The following is a 15,459-nucleotide window of genomic DNA, read 5'->3' on the forward strand; positions in this document are numbered from 1 at the left end:
GGCTGGTATGCAAATTTCATCAATTTAGGTCGACCTAGATGATGTGTGAGTCGACCTAGCAGAAGTATATGGATTTTTCTCCATTTTAGGTCGACCTGGGTTGACAGTAGGTCGACCTAACTGCTGGTTTTCTGCATTCTTCTTGATCTGCTTGTGTTGAGTCGACCTATAAGTATAATAGATCAACCTGTACTATCATGAGTGATCAATGCTTGCTTTTCTTTGAGTTTTCTACTTCCGCCTTGTTGTTTGAATGCTTATTTGGGTTTGCCATGAATCAAAAACATCTTTGAGTGTAATCTTGTATTCACACTACGATCCTTCTTTATCCTTTGTGTCCTTGGTTCTTCTTAACATCACTGTCCTCAAAAATCCCTTGACCAATGATCAAATTTACAATAGCTACAAGTTAGCCCAATATTTTACATACCACTGCCAGATGCACCATGGTTCAACACCCAAGAAAGAGAAGAGACTAAACAAATCTTCCAAACTATTATGGAATAGAGAGCATCACAATTTCAGAAAGGGAGTTGTAGACTACGAAATCTTTTGCTTAATAACTATAAGCTCACTACAGTAATAAACTAATTAGTACTGAAATGCTGATAAAAGATACATTTTCAGATTGTATGGACTCTAAAACCTTATTCAACATATAAGTTTGAGGATGATGGACCTCCTAAAAAGACAGTGACCATATATTTTTCAACATGCAATGAATACAAACCAATATTCTATATTATGCAACAACTCCTTTTAGTCGCACTTACATTATCACCTATTTTCGGTTGGGGACGGAATTTGATTGGTGCAACGAAAATGTTTTCCAGAAAGAAAATTGAGTGACTGACTTTCTTTCCAAAACCTTGATTTTGAACGTCACTGATCTACGAGCACAGCTTAGATTCATTCTCCCACAAAAACTGTAGAATTTCCATAACCTATAATTTGAATAGAGAATTAAAAGATTTGCTCTATATATACACTTCAACTTGAAAGTTGAAACACAAAAGGAGTTATTATAAATACAGTAAGCCAATATTTACAAGAAACTAACCATGGAGGGTAGAAAAGATCCAGAAAGTGAAGTTTTCTCAATAAGCTTATTAGATAATATTCTACTTCTTTCACTTGCAAAGGATGCACCGCTTTCTTTAATATCATTTTCTCTGGCTTGAGAATCCGATAGAGCTTCCTAGAACCATCAACCAAATAGCAAATATGGAGAAATAACATGAAAAAGAAGAAAAATTACCAATTTCTGAAAAATAGAATCCATCAAGGAGAGAAACAAATAATTTACTATGTGAAACCATCTGAAGAATGGTTCAGTGATTTTTGGACTGAACTTTCCACAATTTTGACACTTGTTGTAATCCTCTTGTAGAAATGTTGTTAGAATTAATACAAGCTTAGTAAATAAACTGCATAATAATCATTAATGAAGATTAGAGCCTGTGAAGTGAAGTTGAACCTGGGTAGTGTCTTGCACACCACAGTTTGTAATCCTAAATGAGTAAACTGCCCAGTTTAGATAGAAAGCCTCCTCAGATTTCCTTAGAGGCAAACCTTCTCTTAAAGCAGCCTCGTCGATTTGGATGACAGTAATGCTAGCTTTCTCAAGATCCTCAACCTCATCCTTTATAGCCAACGCAATCTGGTAGCAAGTCTCAAATCTAATAACAAATAGTCAATGTTAAATGAAACTGATATACTACAAAATGATCATCATTTATAAGGTGCTTTTGCATACCAAGGTTGGTCATCTCTAACAAAGGACCAGTTCAGAATTGTAACAGGGCCAGTAAGCATTCCCTTCATAGGTCGTTTTGTCAAACTTTGAGCTGTCGAAGACCAGAAAACAGTCATTGGCTTGGGACGACTCACATCACCATAGATAATTGCTTGTTTGACATAGTGGGATCCATAGGATTGAACCCACCCGTTGGCACTGAAAGCAAAGCCAGATAATTTGACTGGAAATGAAACACAGTAAAATCACCACGCATGGTTGTTAACAGCAAGTTGTACCCCTGTCAAGGAAACCACCAGTGTTCAACCAAACATGTGGTGACAATAAACGGTGTAAAACTCAATCACGAATGAAACCATGTACCTTAGAGTTTTTTGATAGTCAAGATCTTTGCAAGTAAATGAGCAGTTCCTCTAGAAAAAGAGTATTCCAAACTCCATAGACTCAAATGTCTCAAAAGTCTCCTTGTCATCTCCTATGAAACCTGCATTGACAACACGGTTCAGGACTAAGGAAATGATAAATTGGCATCAATTGGGATGAGCTCACATCTATGTTCTAGTATTCATAAACCTATTGACAAAGTATCAGCCAAAAAGTTACATCATCTCTGTGTGTTATTTCTTGGTTTACCCTGCAACAATGTTGAAATCGTTAGAAGAAGAAATAGGTGAAGACGATTTGGATTTGGGCGTAAAAAAACGAGTAACGTCGTAGAAAGACAAGATTGGAGAAGCATACCTGAAAGGCGGAGCATCTGGTTTTCTTTTTCTCTTCGTCGTTGTCGAAATTGCATTTGTTAATCTCTGATAGGTAACTGCCGAACTCATTCTTTACTTCACCGCTTTTCTTAGTTCTTGTCACCAACACGAAGCTTATGCTATGGTGAATCGAACCCCCAAGGAATTGAGCTCAATTTGTGACGGTGAATGTTCAATTCTGTCCGTAAAGAACCTAAGGTTTTGTGTTAAGAATCAAAATCGCGGTTGAAATGGAGGAATGATGTACTTCGGATGTGAATGGTGTTCCGAGACCTTTGATTCAAGCGAAGGCGATGATGGTGGTGGTTATCTAGCGGGGCCGGAAGTTACCAAGACGAGAAGAAGACGACGAAGCTGGCTTGTATTCATGGTTGTGAGATTGAATGAAGAAGATGGTTGAATGAGTCTAACCACCGTTCAGAAATGGAGATGTGAGAGAATGAGAGACGAGGGTTGAGTCGATCGAATGAGGAGGCGTGAGAGTTTTGGTGGTTGTTGAGTTTTGCCGGCTGATAGAAAGAAGAAGAAAGGGGTTGATGAGGTTTGGAAAGAAATTAGGTTTAGGAAAAAAATGGTTTGAGCGGCTTATCAAATTTTGTTTTGCGCCATTCATTATTTTATTTTTATTTTAGAGGGAAACTTTTTGGTTTGGGCGGCTTATTTAATTTTTTTTTGTAACCGTGGTAGTTGAAGAAAATACCACATATTCACACTCCAGATTTAATATTTCAAAACATATTTCCACGGTTTAAAAATCCAGGCCAAAGCATATATGTAGCCACAGTTTTTGAGCCGTGGAACAATTTGGCGTGGCCGTAGACCATTTTTCTTGTAGTGTTGATTAATGGCCCGTTTGTAAAATTTCATCGCTAAAATTAGTCTCTCAATATTTGAAGAGAAAACCCCCCTCAATGTTTTCTACCATCACATAAAGCCCCAAACATTTCAGTCTTACGACTACACAATTGATGACCCAATCTTTGACTCATCTCTTGAATGATGTCAAGTATTTTGGTTACCTCCTTTAAATCTCCTATAGCAGTCCCATAAACAAGATACCAAGCATGAAGAAGAAGTATGCATTTGTCTCTGATCTTATGAATAAGAATGTGGAACATAAAAGAAAAAAGTTGTGGTTCCAATGGGTTACCTTGTTACAATTTTGCGTTAACATAATATGCCCATTCCTAAGGTACAACGTCACAACATGTCATTAAGAAACTCAACCCACAAAGAAATAGACGAGCATCTCATCCCCACATTGTGTAGTAGTGTCTTACTTTACCATGGTGAAAGAATTTGAAAAATCTATCGTGAGTATATACTAAGAACCATCTCCATGTCATTTACCCTAGTGTCACTCGATACCTCAATCCAAAACTAAAACTTATTAAGATATTTGTCACATCTTTATCGACAATTTTCATAGCAACATTTGACTTCACACTAGAGATGGTAATGGGTACCCATTGGTACGAGTACTAGTATCTTGCTACCCGCCACGTTGGATAAATATGATACTTGTGTCCACCCATTCCCGCTCGATTATCCATCAAACAGGTATTTGTGGGTTTTGATATATCTGTGAATATTTGTAGATATAAATGAATATTAATTTTTTTGTAAAGATTTTATTTTTGTGGGAATATCGTAAGGACAAAACTTAGGTAAAATTCTTTAGGTGTGGTTCTTACTATTTTCCAATAAAGTTATGACAAGTGTATAATTTTCTGTTACACGTATGCTAATTTCTCCTATTTTCCAATAGTAAGAACCACACCTAAAGAATTGTACCTAAGTTTTGTCTATATCGTAATTGCTTAGAATTTCTTTATCCTTTTAAAAAATTATAAATACCTAAAATTACCACACAAAAAATGCATCTCATTCATTTAATTCCTCCTGTTATTATATTCAACATAATAATAATAATAATAATAATAATAATGATAATAATAATAATAATAATAATAATACATCATATTCATTTCATTCTCCCTTTTACCACATAATAATAGTTATAATAATAACATATTGCTCATGGTGTTGTATGAAACTCATTTTACAGATCGATGTTGATTATTGCTTTCTTTATTTTAGGTTTGGGTTGTTGCAAAAATGGACGGTTCGAATCTAGATTTAGGATAAAAATCTATTGGGTTTTAATTCTAGAGATATATTAAGGCTTAGTATTCTCTTGTTTATTGGAGCTTAATGCTTCCGTGTTGTTTGTGTTGCACTGAGAGATCGCCGACGCGAGTAATATAGTCGTAGTTTCACTTTGTGTTAGAGATAAACTCTATGTGAGAGATACATGATAATATTTGCGAGTGATTTAGGTTGATTATACACTAGGTAGTAAGTTTAAGTATTTGATAGGGTAGACGAAGTGCAAACCCGGGAGTTCTATCCTTTCCAAATAATGAAATTCTTTTCTTGTTCACATGTTTAATTACCGCATTTACCGTTTTAACCCATTTTAACCCAAACTCATAAACGCGAGAAATTGTCGAACGAAAATTCAATAGCATTAATCCTTGTGGAGATGATGTGATAAAACTAAATAAATACTTACTCTTTGCTGCCGCTTTACCGCATCAACAGAACCCTGAATACATAGCAACTAAAACATTTCCACCTTGTAAATATACCAACTAATTTAGTTATTTTTTAGCAAAAGGTTCGTTTTCAAACTTCCAATGACAACTTTCATGATTAGACAAAAGGATTATCTGCAAATTTTAAATTTATGAAAGAAAGAACTAACACAGCCCTCAAAACCTACGGAAAAAATCTAACCAAATTTAATCTTTAAGTTAAGATTTTTCTACCTAATAGACACATAAAGTGTTCAAAGACAAAAATGATTCTAAACCATATGAAACCAGGTCAAAACTAAGCAAGCAAAATACGCAAACAGCATGTCATTGACATCACAACTTTATAGTGAATATGTAGAGTAAATAACTCAATTTTTTCTCACAAAGTCACACACAAGCAATTCCTTCTTTACTTTTTAAGACTGACCCGGTGTTTTATATTAACTAAATTCTATAACAAATATTATATCGGCTCGATAGGAAGACAAACAAATATTTCTAACAACATTGCAAACAAAATGATCACCAGTTCATGATAAATATACACTAAATAATCAAATCATCTCCCATTAATAACAACCTCGGATTCATTTGGTCAGAGAATTATTTATGAACCATGTAATTTTGTATATAATAGTAGCATACATCTCACATCAATATTGGAATATACTAATAATGGACAACAAACAAGTGAGACAAATAGAAAACTGGATGGAAGACCCTCCTTGTTGAGATTAAAGGTGTCATTGAGCTCATGAATAATGGACTCAATTGAATACAGTTGTTCTGCAATGGAACTACCCGCCAATGGTTGAAATAGGAAAACATGAACCTTGACAAACTTTTCAAAACAATTTTTGTTTTAAATGGAACACGTCATAGACTAGTTTCCAAGCATATCTATTACTAAAGGTTATATGTTAATATTTTCAAGTCATGTGAAATAGAAATAGATCCTGCCATTTTGAATCATCAAAGTATATTTTTCTTGAAAGCAACAAATACATTCCTTTTAGACTAAATTACAAGTCTAGAAAACTACACAAATTAAATAGTTCAATATATCTCTCCTCCAACTGCCTTTTACATTCTCACAAAGCAATACCCTATAATTAGAAGATGTTTCTATGAATTGACAAAGGTTTCTTCATATCCTATTTTTTTCCGTATTAAAAAATTGTAAGCTATACTTACAAAAATTATAATCAGCACGACAGTGCGAACTGTGGAAGGAGTAAACCGAAGCTCATAGACGAATAAAACGAGCAGTGTTTCAAAGCTGAATCGCATACCTTCTCAATAAATCCTGAACCTTCTAAAGTTATTTTCCCTATCCTTAAATGTGCACAGACACATATACACACAATCAATTGATCAAACACTTTGTGTGCATGCCATTCTAATCAAATTTCACAATTTTGTGGCTCAAATTTCACAGATCACAGAAAAAATAAACTGAACAAAGATGGTAGGCACAATTTCTTATTCAAACAGAGAAAAATTAAACATAAGAAGCTAAAAAAACTCCCAGATGGCGGAGCGGAGCTATGACCAGAAGAGAAAGTGTTTCGACTAGGGATGGCAAGCAGACTCAAACCCGCGGGCCCACCCGCACCCAAACCCGAGTCAACTGGTGAAAACTCGAGTTGAGTGGGTTTGAGTTCGGATGTCACCCGATATTTCTAGTGCGGGTTTGGGTAGTGTGAAACCCGCACCCGAAACTGAAAACCACATCCGCGTTTATATATATATATATATATATATATATATATATATATATATATATATATATATATATATATATATATATATATAGGGATAGGATCAAATGACACCAAGGTGTCAAATTTAATTTGACACCAAATCTGAACCTTAAATATACCTTAAAAGCCTTTGACAATTGTCCATGGTAGTCAATTGTTTTGTTGACCGCGTTGTATTGTTTCTTTTTCAAAGTTTTGTGGTGTAATTGCAAAAAAAAAATTTATCATTTTCGTTACATCTTATGCTGAAATTATCATTAATATATTTTTTATTGATATTTTCAAAAGAAAATATTGAAATTATTTTATTAAAACAGAAATGAGTTAGTTGTTTATAACTCAATATTATTCACAAAATAGTGATATTAACATTCTAACAATTGTTAACAACTACCTATAATTGTTTTTAAAAAGAAAAACAAAATTAAATAAGCCATTCAACTCCCAACAAACCTTTTTGACTTTTATCAATAAAAAAACAAAACACAAAATAAAATACAATAATTTTCAAATAAAAAAAAATATATAATTTATTATTATTATCACACATAGAGACAAAATTACAAATCAATCTTCAATCTTTTGATTAAGAAATGCAAAAGATTCTTCTTCACTGAAAAACTCTCTTACAAATACAAAAAAAACTGGTAATGCTTCAAAACGATGTCGTTTCAGCCTTTCCTCAACAACAAAATCCCAAACCCTAATTTCCCTTCTCCGCCATTGAAGACCTGGCTCAACTCCAAAACCTCTGATTCCTTCAACAACATGGTCCTTGCCATGCACCTTAACTCCATGACTGACCCCAATTCCAAAACCCTAATCCCCAATTTCGACTTCACACTTCTTCTCTCCGACGAAATTCTCCTCAAAATCATCTCCAAGCTTCCGAATTCGCAATTCAAATCGAACTCACTCGTTTCGAAACGGTGGTTGAATCTCCAAGGAAGGTTGATTCGGTCGTTGAAAATCTTCGATTTGAACTTCGTTTTATCAGGTAGGTTAGTTTATAGATTCCCTAATCTTACGCATGTTGACTTGGTTCCTTCGACTTTCGTTGTTTATCCTCAAAAAGGTTCCGTTTTGGTGAGTCACTGTGTTGTTTCAATGCGGGTTGACACTGGGTGGTGTTTCGGGTTTTCCGAGGAAGGGAAAAGTTTGCTTCCGGTTGAAGCAATTGATAAGGGGCTCAAGGAAGTTGCGAAAGGGTGTCCGAATTTACGGAAGTTGGAGGTGACAGGTGGGAGTGAAGAGGGTTTGGTTAGTATAGGGGAAGAGTGTGTTACATTGATGGAACTTGAGCTGCATAGATGTAACGATAATGTTTTGCGCGGGGTTGCGGCGTGTAGGAATTTGCAAGTTGTGAAGTTGATTGGGAGTGTTGATGGGTTTTATGAGTCGGTGGTTTCGGATATTGGGTTGACTATTTTGGCGCAAGGGTGTAAGAGGTTGGTGAAATTGGAGCTTGTTGGTTGTGAAGGTAGTTTCGATGGGATTAAAGCGATTGGGTCGTGTTGTTTGATGTTGGAGGAATTGGTTTTCGTTGATCATAGGATGGATGATGGGTGGTTAGCGGGTGTTTCGTTTTGTGAGAATTTGAAGACTTTGAGATTTGTGTCGTGTAAGGGGATTGATGGGAATCCTGGATTGGAGGAACATTTAGGGTTTTGTGTTGCACTTGAAAGTTTGCATTTTCAGAAATGTCAGTTGAGGGATAAGAATGCAATGGGAGCTGTTTTCTCGGTTTGTAGGGCGGCTAAAGAGGTTGTTCTTCAGGATTGTTGGGGGTTGGATGACGGTGTTTTCCGTTTGGCTGTTGTTTGCAGGTAATGTGAATGTTATTTGATGTTTTGAATTGGTTGGTAATGTTGTTGCTGTTGAGATTTAGCATGTATTTGTTTATCGTTTGACAGATGAAAAAATCACTTCTTTTGAGCCACAATGCGATATTTTGTTCCTTTTGTTGTCAATTAGAGTCGTCTTAAACTTTTGGAGGTTCTGTGTAGGCTAGTCATGTTTCAACCATGACAAAACAATTAGAGGCCCTATTAAATTACGATTTAACAGTGACCTATTCTTTGAGACCCTATTTAAGTAGGGTTTAACCGTGACAAATTTTGGGCCCTGTGCGATAGTCCGCCTTGCACGTCCTCAAATACGGCTCTGTTGTCAATGCATATTTAGTCATTAGATCATGATTGGACAGATTGTAATCTGAGTTTGTATTTGAAAACTGAATGGAAATATGAATTGTCTGATGTTGATCCGACATCAAGGTATGCTTACTGCAGTGACTGTATTTTGACTGCAGTCAACCTAGATATGCATGAAACTCTATCAACATATTGGGATCGAGTATATCGATGCAGTTATCCAAAATGTAATGCATACTTGATTGAGAAACAAACATGCTCCTTAGTTTGCATGTGCAAAGAGAAACTCATAAGTAATTTCTGTTACTAATCACTCTATATTATTCATGAGTTACTTAATATTTTTGTTGTTTTGCTCGGTTTCATTTTCAGGTGGGTAAAACTGTTTGACATAGAAGGATGCTCATTACTTACAACAGAAGGTTTAGAATCCGTCATTGAATCATGGAATGATCTCGAGTGCCTTAGAGTCGTCTCGTGTAAAAACATAAAAGATAGCGAAATTTCTCCTGCACTCGCAACGTTATTTACGACTCTCAAAGAGTTGAAATGGAGGCCAGATACAAAGCATCTTCTGCCATCAAAGGAGGTAAACATGGGGAAAAAAGGCGGTAAATTTTTCAGATGAACGCGATCCTTGAACTAGCTATATACTGTCAGAATCTAAACACAGAAACTCAATAACACAGTGACAACAAACTTGTAACATTATGTAATCATGTAGTTAGTTTATATGGTTAATTAGATACATTGACCATTGATGAAGCTTAGATTTGTTAACTGCAGGATTATATGTTATATATGCTTCATGTAGAGATGTAGTCCAACATGATTAGTTGTTATACACTTCATCTTAGAGTTGTAATTATTTTTATTTAGCTTAATCCAATACACTCCTCCATGTTGAAAATGGGTGTTACCATTGTCTTCTGTATATAGTCCATTTGCATTTACAATTATTTGCTTACTACATAGTAAGTAATATATGCTACTCAGAGTTCTCCATCATAAAATGATGTTACTATTAATCCTTACTTATTGACTAAGCTTATTCTTGTTAACAGATATATTATATTTGTACTCTATCTTGTAATCAAATTCTAACATTTGTTTGGTACAAGGATCTAAACCTTACCCTAAAGACTAAGTAATCTATGAATATGTTAATTACCTTAAAGACTAAGCTTGCTAATAATTCATAAGCATTACAAATTCTTAAAAATAAGTTATTCTTGATCTATGATCATCATAGTCCTTTCCTTACCATTTCTAAGTGTTAATATCAAGACATGAGATCTAAGGGGTGTTGTTAAGGCACTAAATATATAATTTATAGGTCTAAAAATATCATGTTGGACAAAAACACGTTGTGATTTGTTCTACCTAGAAATCGATTCACCAAATCATCAACTTCATGATCATATTGGGGATTGATTCTCATGCAATTATGATTTGATTCATGAGGCTTGTTGATTTGATTAACAAGACCAAAACGGTCTCCAAAATGACTGGAATCAAATGAAATTTTTATGAATTGATACCGTGTAAAATCTCTAAATTTTCATATGTTCAGTCGGAACTAAAAATATATAAAATGATTTGCATAGACAACAGTCAAAATTCAGTCCGAACTAAAACAAAATTCGTTAATATTGGACTTGATCATTAAATCAAATCTATTAGATAATTAAATACATAAATGAAAGGGTTAGATTCCCCTCAAAACCAATTTAACAAAAAAATGTGAACATATGTTCATTTGAGATGAGTGTGTCAAAACAATGGATATACATTCAGAAAATAAAAACAGAACCATCATCAATCAATTATAAAACTAAATCCAATGGAGTATTACATTCATGGGTAATATATTAAAATATTCAACATCCTTCAAGTATGCTCTGCTGTCATTACTTTCCAACTTCCATTGCTCAGCCTTCATGCAACCAGCCAGATGCTTGGATTTCCTTATTTTAGAAAGCATATTTTCATTGGATAATTCCTCTTCTCAATCATCCTGGTTTATGCTCATTGCTCACTTCAAGAGATTTCCAATGTTCTTCCTCGCTCCAAATGACACCTCCTCTTTTCTTAAACTGTGCCTCTCGAATTCCCTAGCCTTGATCTTCTTGAAATTTTCCTCAAGACATGAATATTCTACAAACATAACTTTTCTATCTTCTGAATACAGACTAGACATGATATCGTTGTATCTTAAATTCCATGAAACTAAAAAGTTGTCATGAGTCTTGCATATTTACATGATTACATCCCCTATGTCTAACTTCTAAATGCTCAATCTTCTTCCTGCAATCATGAAATATCACAATCGTATCGTAACACCTCTACAGAGAAGCAAGTATATGTTTATCTCAATGAGAAACCTGTGCTGTGCATCAGAATGGCATTGACTAATGATCCCAAACTATAGTCTTTTGACTCAACCTGGCAGTAGCATTAGGTGAAGTGTTACAAATTTTGTCAAATGGTTAAATGAGACAAAAAAAAAACCAAAGCAACTTCATTGTACTGTTGAGACAAGGGACAGAACACAGAACAAAGCAAGAACTCACTCTCATGTTTATGCTATATTTATTCTTTTCCAACTAAACCAAATAACTCACTCATCAGGACCAAAGAAGTTACTAACATCAAGTATGCAACAAAACAAAAAACAAAACACAGATATAGTAAAATTAAGTTAAGGAATAAAAAAAGTCTCAAAACTCAAAAGTACCTTCTCATTTGAACCAACAGTAGCTCATCTCCTATATGGCTTCAAATGATAATTTTGAAACTCAGAACCAAATGTGATGGACTCTTGATCAAGCCTCTTCTTCAATCTCCTCCAAGTCCTCAACATATCAGACTGAATGAGACCCCTATAAAGTTTCTCGAAGGTAACTTTTTGAGGAAGAAACCCCTTCTCTATCATCTCAACAAAATACTGGCAAGCCTCCCTCCACTTCTTCCTCTCACACAACCCATGTATCAAAACCGTATAAGAATCCAAATCCGGTCCAACCCCACTCTCTATCATATCACTCCACATCTCCTTAACAACCCCAATCATATCCGCCTTCAAAAACATAGCGATCAAAACACCATACGTATGCGTCGTCGGCTCGCACAACCCATCCTCCTTCATCTTCTTAAAAAACTTCAAAGCCTTATCCGCATCCTTCCTCCCTCTATACTCCTTAAAAAAACAATTATACGTCGCAGCACAAGGACTCACTCCATTCCTCACCATCTCATCAATCAAATCCTCCGCTTCTTCAATCCTCCCACACGAACAAAGACACTTGATAACCGAAGTATACGTCACCACATTCGGACAAATCCCTTTCTCCTTCATCAACCCCAGCTTATCCAAAACCAACTGCGGCTTATGCGCCCTACTATAAACATGAAGAACAATCGAAAAGCTAGTCACATCCGGCTCAATCCCACTCTCGCGCATTTCATCAAACACTTTCTCCGCATCCCTCACCGTCCTCTCAAACCTCTCCTCCGGATGCAAACTCGCCTTCCTACAAATCCCATTCAATACCACATTATACGTAACAACATTCGGCTCAACCCGTTTCAACTTCATCTCGTTCAAAAACGACAATGCAGTCTTGAACCTACCAATCTTACACCAACCATAAATCAAAACAGTATACATTTTCACGTCCGGCGTAAACCTGTCGTGATTCTTGTTAAACAAGTCACAAGCGAGTTTAACGTGGCCGTATTTACAAAGCGTGTCGAGCAAGAAAGTGAAGTGATCCGAGGTTAATTTGGTATCGGTGAAGGGTTCGATTTCGAAGAAATCGCGGACGGCTTGTTTGGTTAGGTTAGCGGAGATGAGGCGTTTGATGAAGATGAAGAAGGTGGAAGGTGATGGGGGGAGGTTGTGTTGGTCCATTTCGACGATGAGCTGGGAGGCGAGGTCGAATTGGTGGACTTTGGAGACGATGTCGATGAGGAGATTGTAGGAGGAATGGGAGAGAGGTGGGTTTGGGAGGGATTTGGAGAAGTTGTGGAGGGAGAGTGCGATTTTGGAGTTGTGTTTGAGGAGGGTTAGGGTTAGGGTTAGGAGATTGGGGGTTAGGGTTATGCCGTTGAGTTGGAGGGAGGATTCGGAGGAGTGGAAGGGGTTGTGGTGGTGGAGGAGGATTTTGGAGATTTGTTCGGCGTCGGTTTGGGTGGAGGAGAAGAGGCGGAGGAGGAGTGTGGGGGTGTAGGTGCGGTTGTGGGGGGTGGGTTTGAGAAGAAACGCCATGGAGTTGTGACTATAGAGGAGTGATAGATAACTAGAGTATGTTCTTATTTGAAATTTTAAGTTTTAAATTTTGATTTGTAAATTTAAAATAGTGTTTCTTGTGAATATAATTTGTATGAAATTTTATTTGAAATTTACAAATGAAGATTGGGTTAATTCAAAAATGTACAATACACTCTCAAAAAAGACAATATAGTAGCAAAAATTAAAAGATCATCAACTTGACTATATTTGTCCTAAGTTTTCTACTATACCAACTCCTATACACAATCATATCTATTATATTATCAATTATTTTTGTCTTATCTACTGTGTCATAACAAATATCGTTACGGTATTTTCACACACCATAATAGTTTCTGTAACAGCTAGTTTCAGGATGGAGACTCTCCACTACTCTTACTCAACCACTCCAATTCTTCGTCCCATGTACGCGGAAGATGTGCAATCTGAATCCAATCAAGAATCTTGGCCCAAATACATATCGTTTTAGAACAACCAAACAACAGATGATTAAGTGATTCCTCTTCTTGTGTACACAAACAACATCTATCATCAAAAATCATACCATATCGACAAAGGTGTTGTTTCGTAGCCAATCTTCCGTGAAAAGAAAGCCACGTAGTCATCATAGCCCTTAGCGGGGCAACATTATAGCGGACAGTGGCGAAGCCAGAAAAAATATATAGCCTGGGCAAAAAATTTAATGACCGAAAATCATTGTCTCAATTACTTTATCCTTAAAATCAGCACTAAACTCTTCTATAAAATACGAGTTCAACAACATCTAAGTAAAAGGTATACTTTCTATATACATAGTTTTCTCCCGCATTTTAGAAGTAAATCCTTAATTAGATAATTAAATTTACTAACTTCATCAAACTTTTTACTGAATCAAAAAGGCACATATTAAACCTTATTCTAAAGAGAAGGCAATTTCATGACATTGCCACATGCAGGTTCAATTGAATGTGAATTTAGTAAAAGAAATACATAGTTTTGGCACAAATTAAGCAAAGCAAATTGCATCATATTCTTTGAGTGTTTTTCAACCGGGCTCTGTTATTCATACTGGAAAGAATAATTATCAAAGGGATCTGTTATGCAACACTGAACTTAGAGTCACAACATGAAAATAAGGACAAATATTTCCATATATATTTCTACAATAGCATGTGGCAAATTTTCCTAACTATACTACAGCAGAGACATTCATAGAGACATTCAATACCTCCTACACTAAATTTGCACACATAAAGGTTGTGTTATAGATGCTCAAGCAGTGGACTCGGGAAACCCATACCGAAACCATAGCTGCAACCAAGATATTTCAACACAGAAAAACAAAAGAACATGGTTCAGGCATTTCAGCGAACACTTGATGTGCATAGCGCGAAACGAAAAATTCAGCAAACAATTATTCACTGATTCATAAACCACAACCAGCAACAATAACAATAACATCACAACAACGATTTCACATCAATAATCGAGCTTAAAAGCGAAAGAAAAGGAATAAGAAGAGAACTCACACGATTCGACATCTAAACAGACCATTATTCAGCGACTACTCCTTTTTGATTTTTTGAGCGAGACTATGAGAGAGACCATGGATGGAGATGAGATTTTGAAGAAGAGCCTGGGCAACTGCCCTATCTCGCCGGGCGCTGGCGTCGCCCCTGATAGCGGAAGAGATTCCTCCATGGCACTTTGAGAATATCTCTAGACATAGTCTTATAAACATCATTAATAAACTTATTGAGAAGTGCTATATAGCACGACTCACTTAACAACGAAATTGAACGATGCTTAAATCACCGGTTAATATAAAATTCATGGGAGAGATGGCATAAAAGAGATGCCAAAAATATTTCATCCCAGGGTTATGATTAATTCGTACGCATTCGTGCTGGGTTGGTCTTCGTACCATCTAGCATTTTCCAAACTTATTACTATTTATCATATGCTCTCATATCTGTTGAATATCAACCACAATAGCCCTTTGTTTGAAGATGAACTTAATAATCCAAGAGGTGTAGTTTTTTATGCTAACTTTCATTAGGTCCTCTTTTTTCAAATAATAAGTATGTATCAATTTAACCTACAGACTATCAGCTTTTCTACTGAGGTTTCAAAGTAATTTCAGCATAGTAATT

At 35.8% G+C, this 15,459-nt stretch overlaps 2 protein-coding genes across 2 annotated transcripts; one reads left to right on the forward strand and one right to left on the reverse strand.

Annotated features, from left to right (window-relative positions):
- Positions 1 to 7,451: 7,451 nt before the first annotated feature.
- On the forward strand, positions 7,452 to 9,943 carry LOC131593457 (F-box protein At5g07670-like). The gene is made up of 2 exons (XM_058865954.1): positions 7,452 to 8,706; positions 9,406 to 9,943. The coding sequence occupies exons 1-2, from the start codon at positions 7,544 to 7,546 to the stop codon at positions 9,659 to 9,661; spliced, it is 1,419 nt and encodes a 472-aa protein (XP_058721937.1). The 5' UTR covers positions 7,452 to 7,543; the 3' UTR covers positions 9,662 to 9,943.
- A 788-nt stretch (positions 9,944 to 10,731) lies between these two features.
- Positions 10,732 to 13,337, reverse strand: LOC131593456 (pentatricopeptide repeat-containing protein At2g13420, mitochondrial-like). The gene is made up of 2 exons (XM_058865953.1): positions 11,771 to 13,337; positions 10,732 to 11,478 (listed from the first exon to the last, which is right to left on the reverse strand). The coding sequence occupies exon 1, from the start codon at positions 13,301 to 13,303 to the stop codon at positions 11,795 to 11,797; it is 1,509 nt and encodes a 502-aa protein (XP_058721936.1). The 5' UTR covers positions 13,304 to 13,337; the 3' UTR covers positions 10,732 to 11,478; positions 11,771 to 11,794.
- Between the last annotated feature and the right edge of the window lie 2,122 nt (positions 13,338 to 15,459).

Source organism: Vicia villosa, linkage group LG3 (genome assembly GCF_029867415.1).
Source record: "Vicia villosa cultivar HV-30 ecotype Madison, WI linkage group LG3, Vvil1.0, whole genome shotgun sequence".
In the NCBI taxonomy this organism is placed as follows: domain Eukaryota; kingdom Viridiplantae; phylum Streptophyta; class Magnoliopsida; order Fabales; family Fabaceae; genus Vicia; species Vicia villosa.

What these genes read in the sequence shown, in the direction of transcription:
- LOC131593457 (XM_058865954.1), top strand. Translation starts at nt 7,544, where the DNA reads ATGTCGTTTCAGCCTTTCCTCAACAACAAAATCCCAAACCCTAATTTC. An exon ending in CGTTTGGCTGTTGTTTGCAG is followed by an intron (nt 8,707 to 9,405) that starts GTAATGTGAATG and finishes TTTCATTTTCAG; the next exon opens with GTGGGTAAAACTGTTTGACA.
- LOC131593456 (XM_058865953.1), bottom strand. Translation starts at nt 13,303, where the DNA reads ATGGCGTTTCTTCTCAAACCCACCCCCCACAACCGCACCTACACCCCC.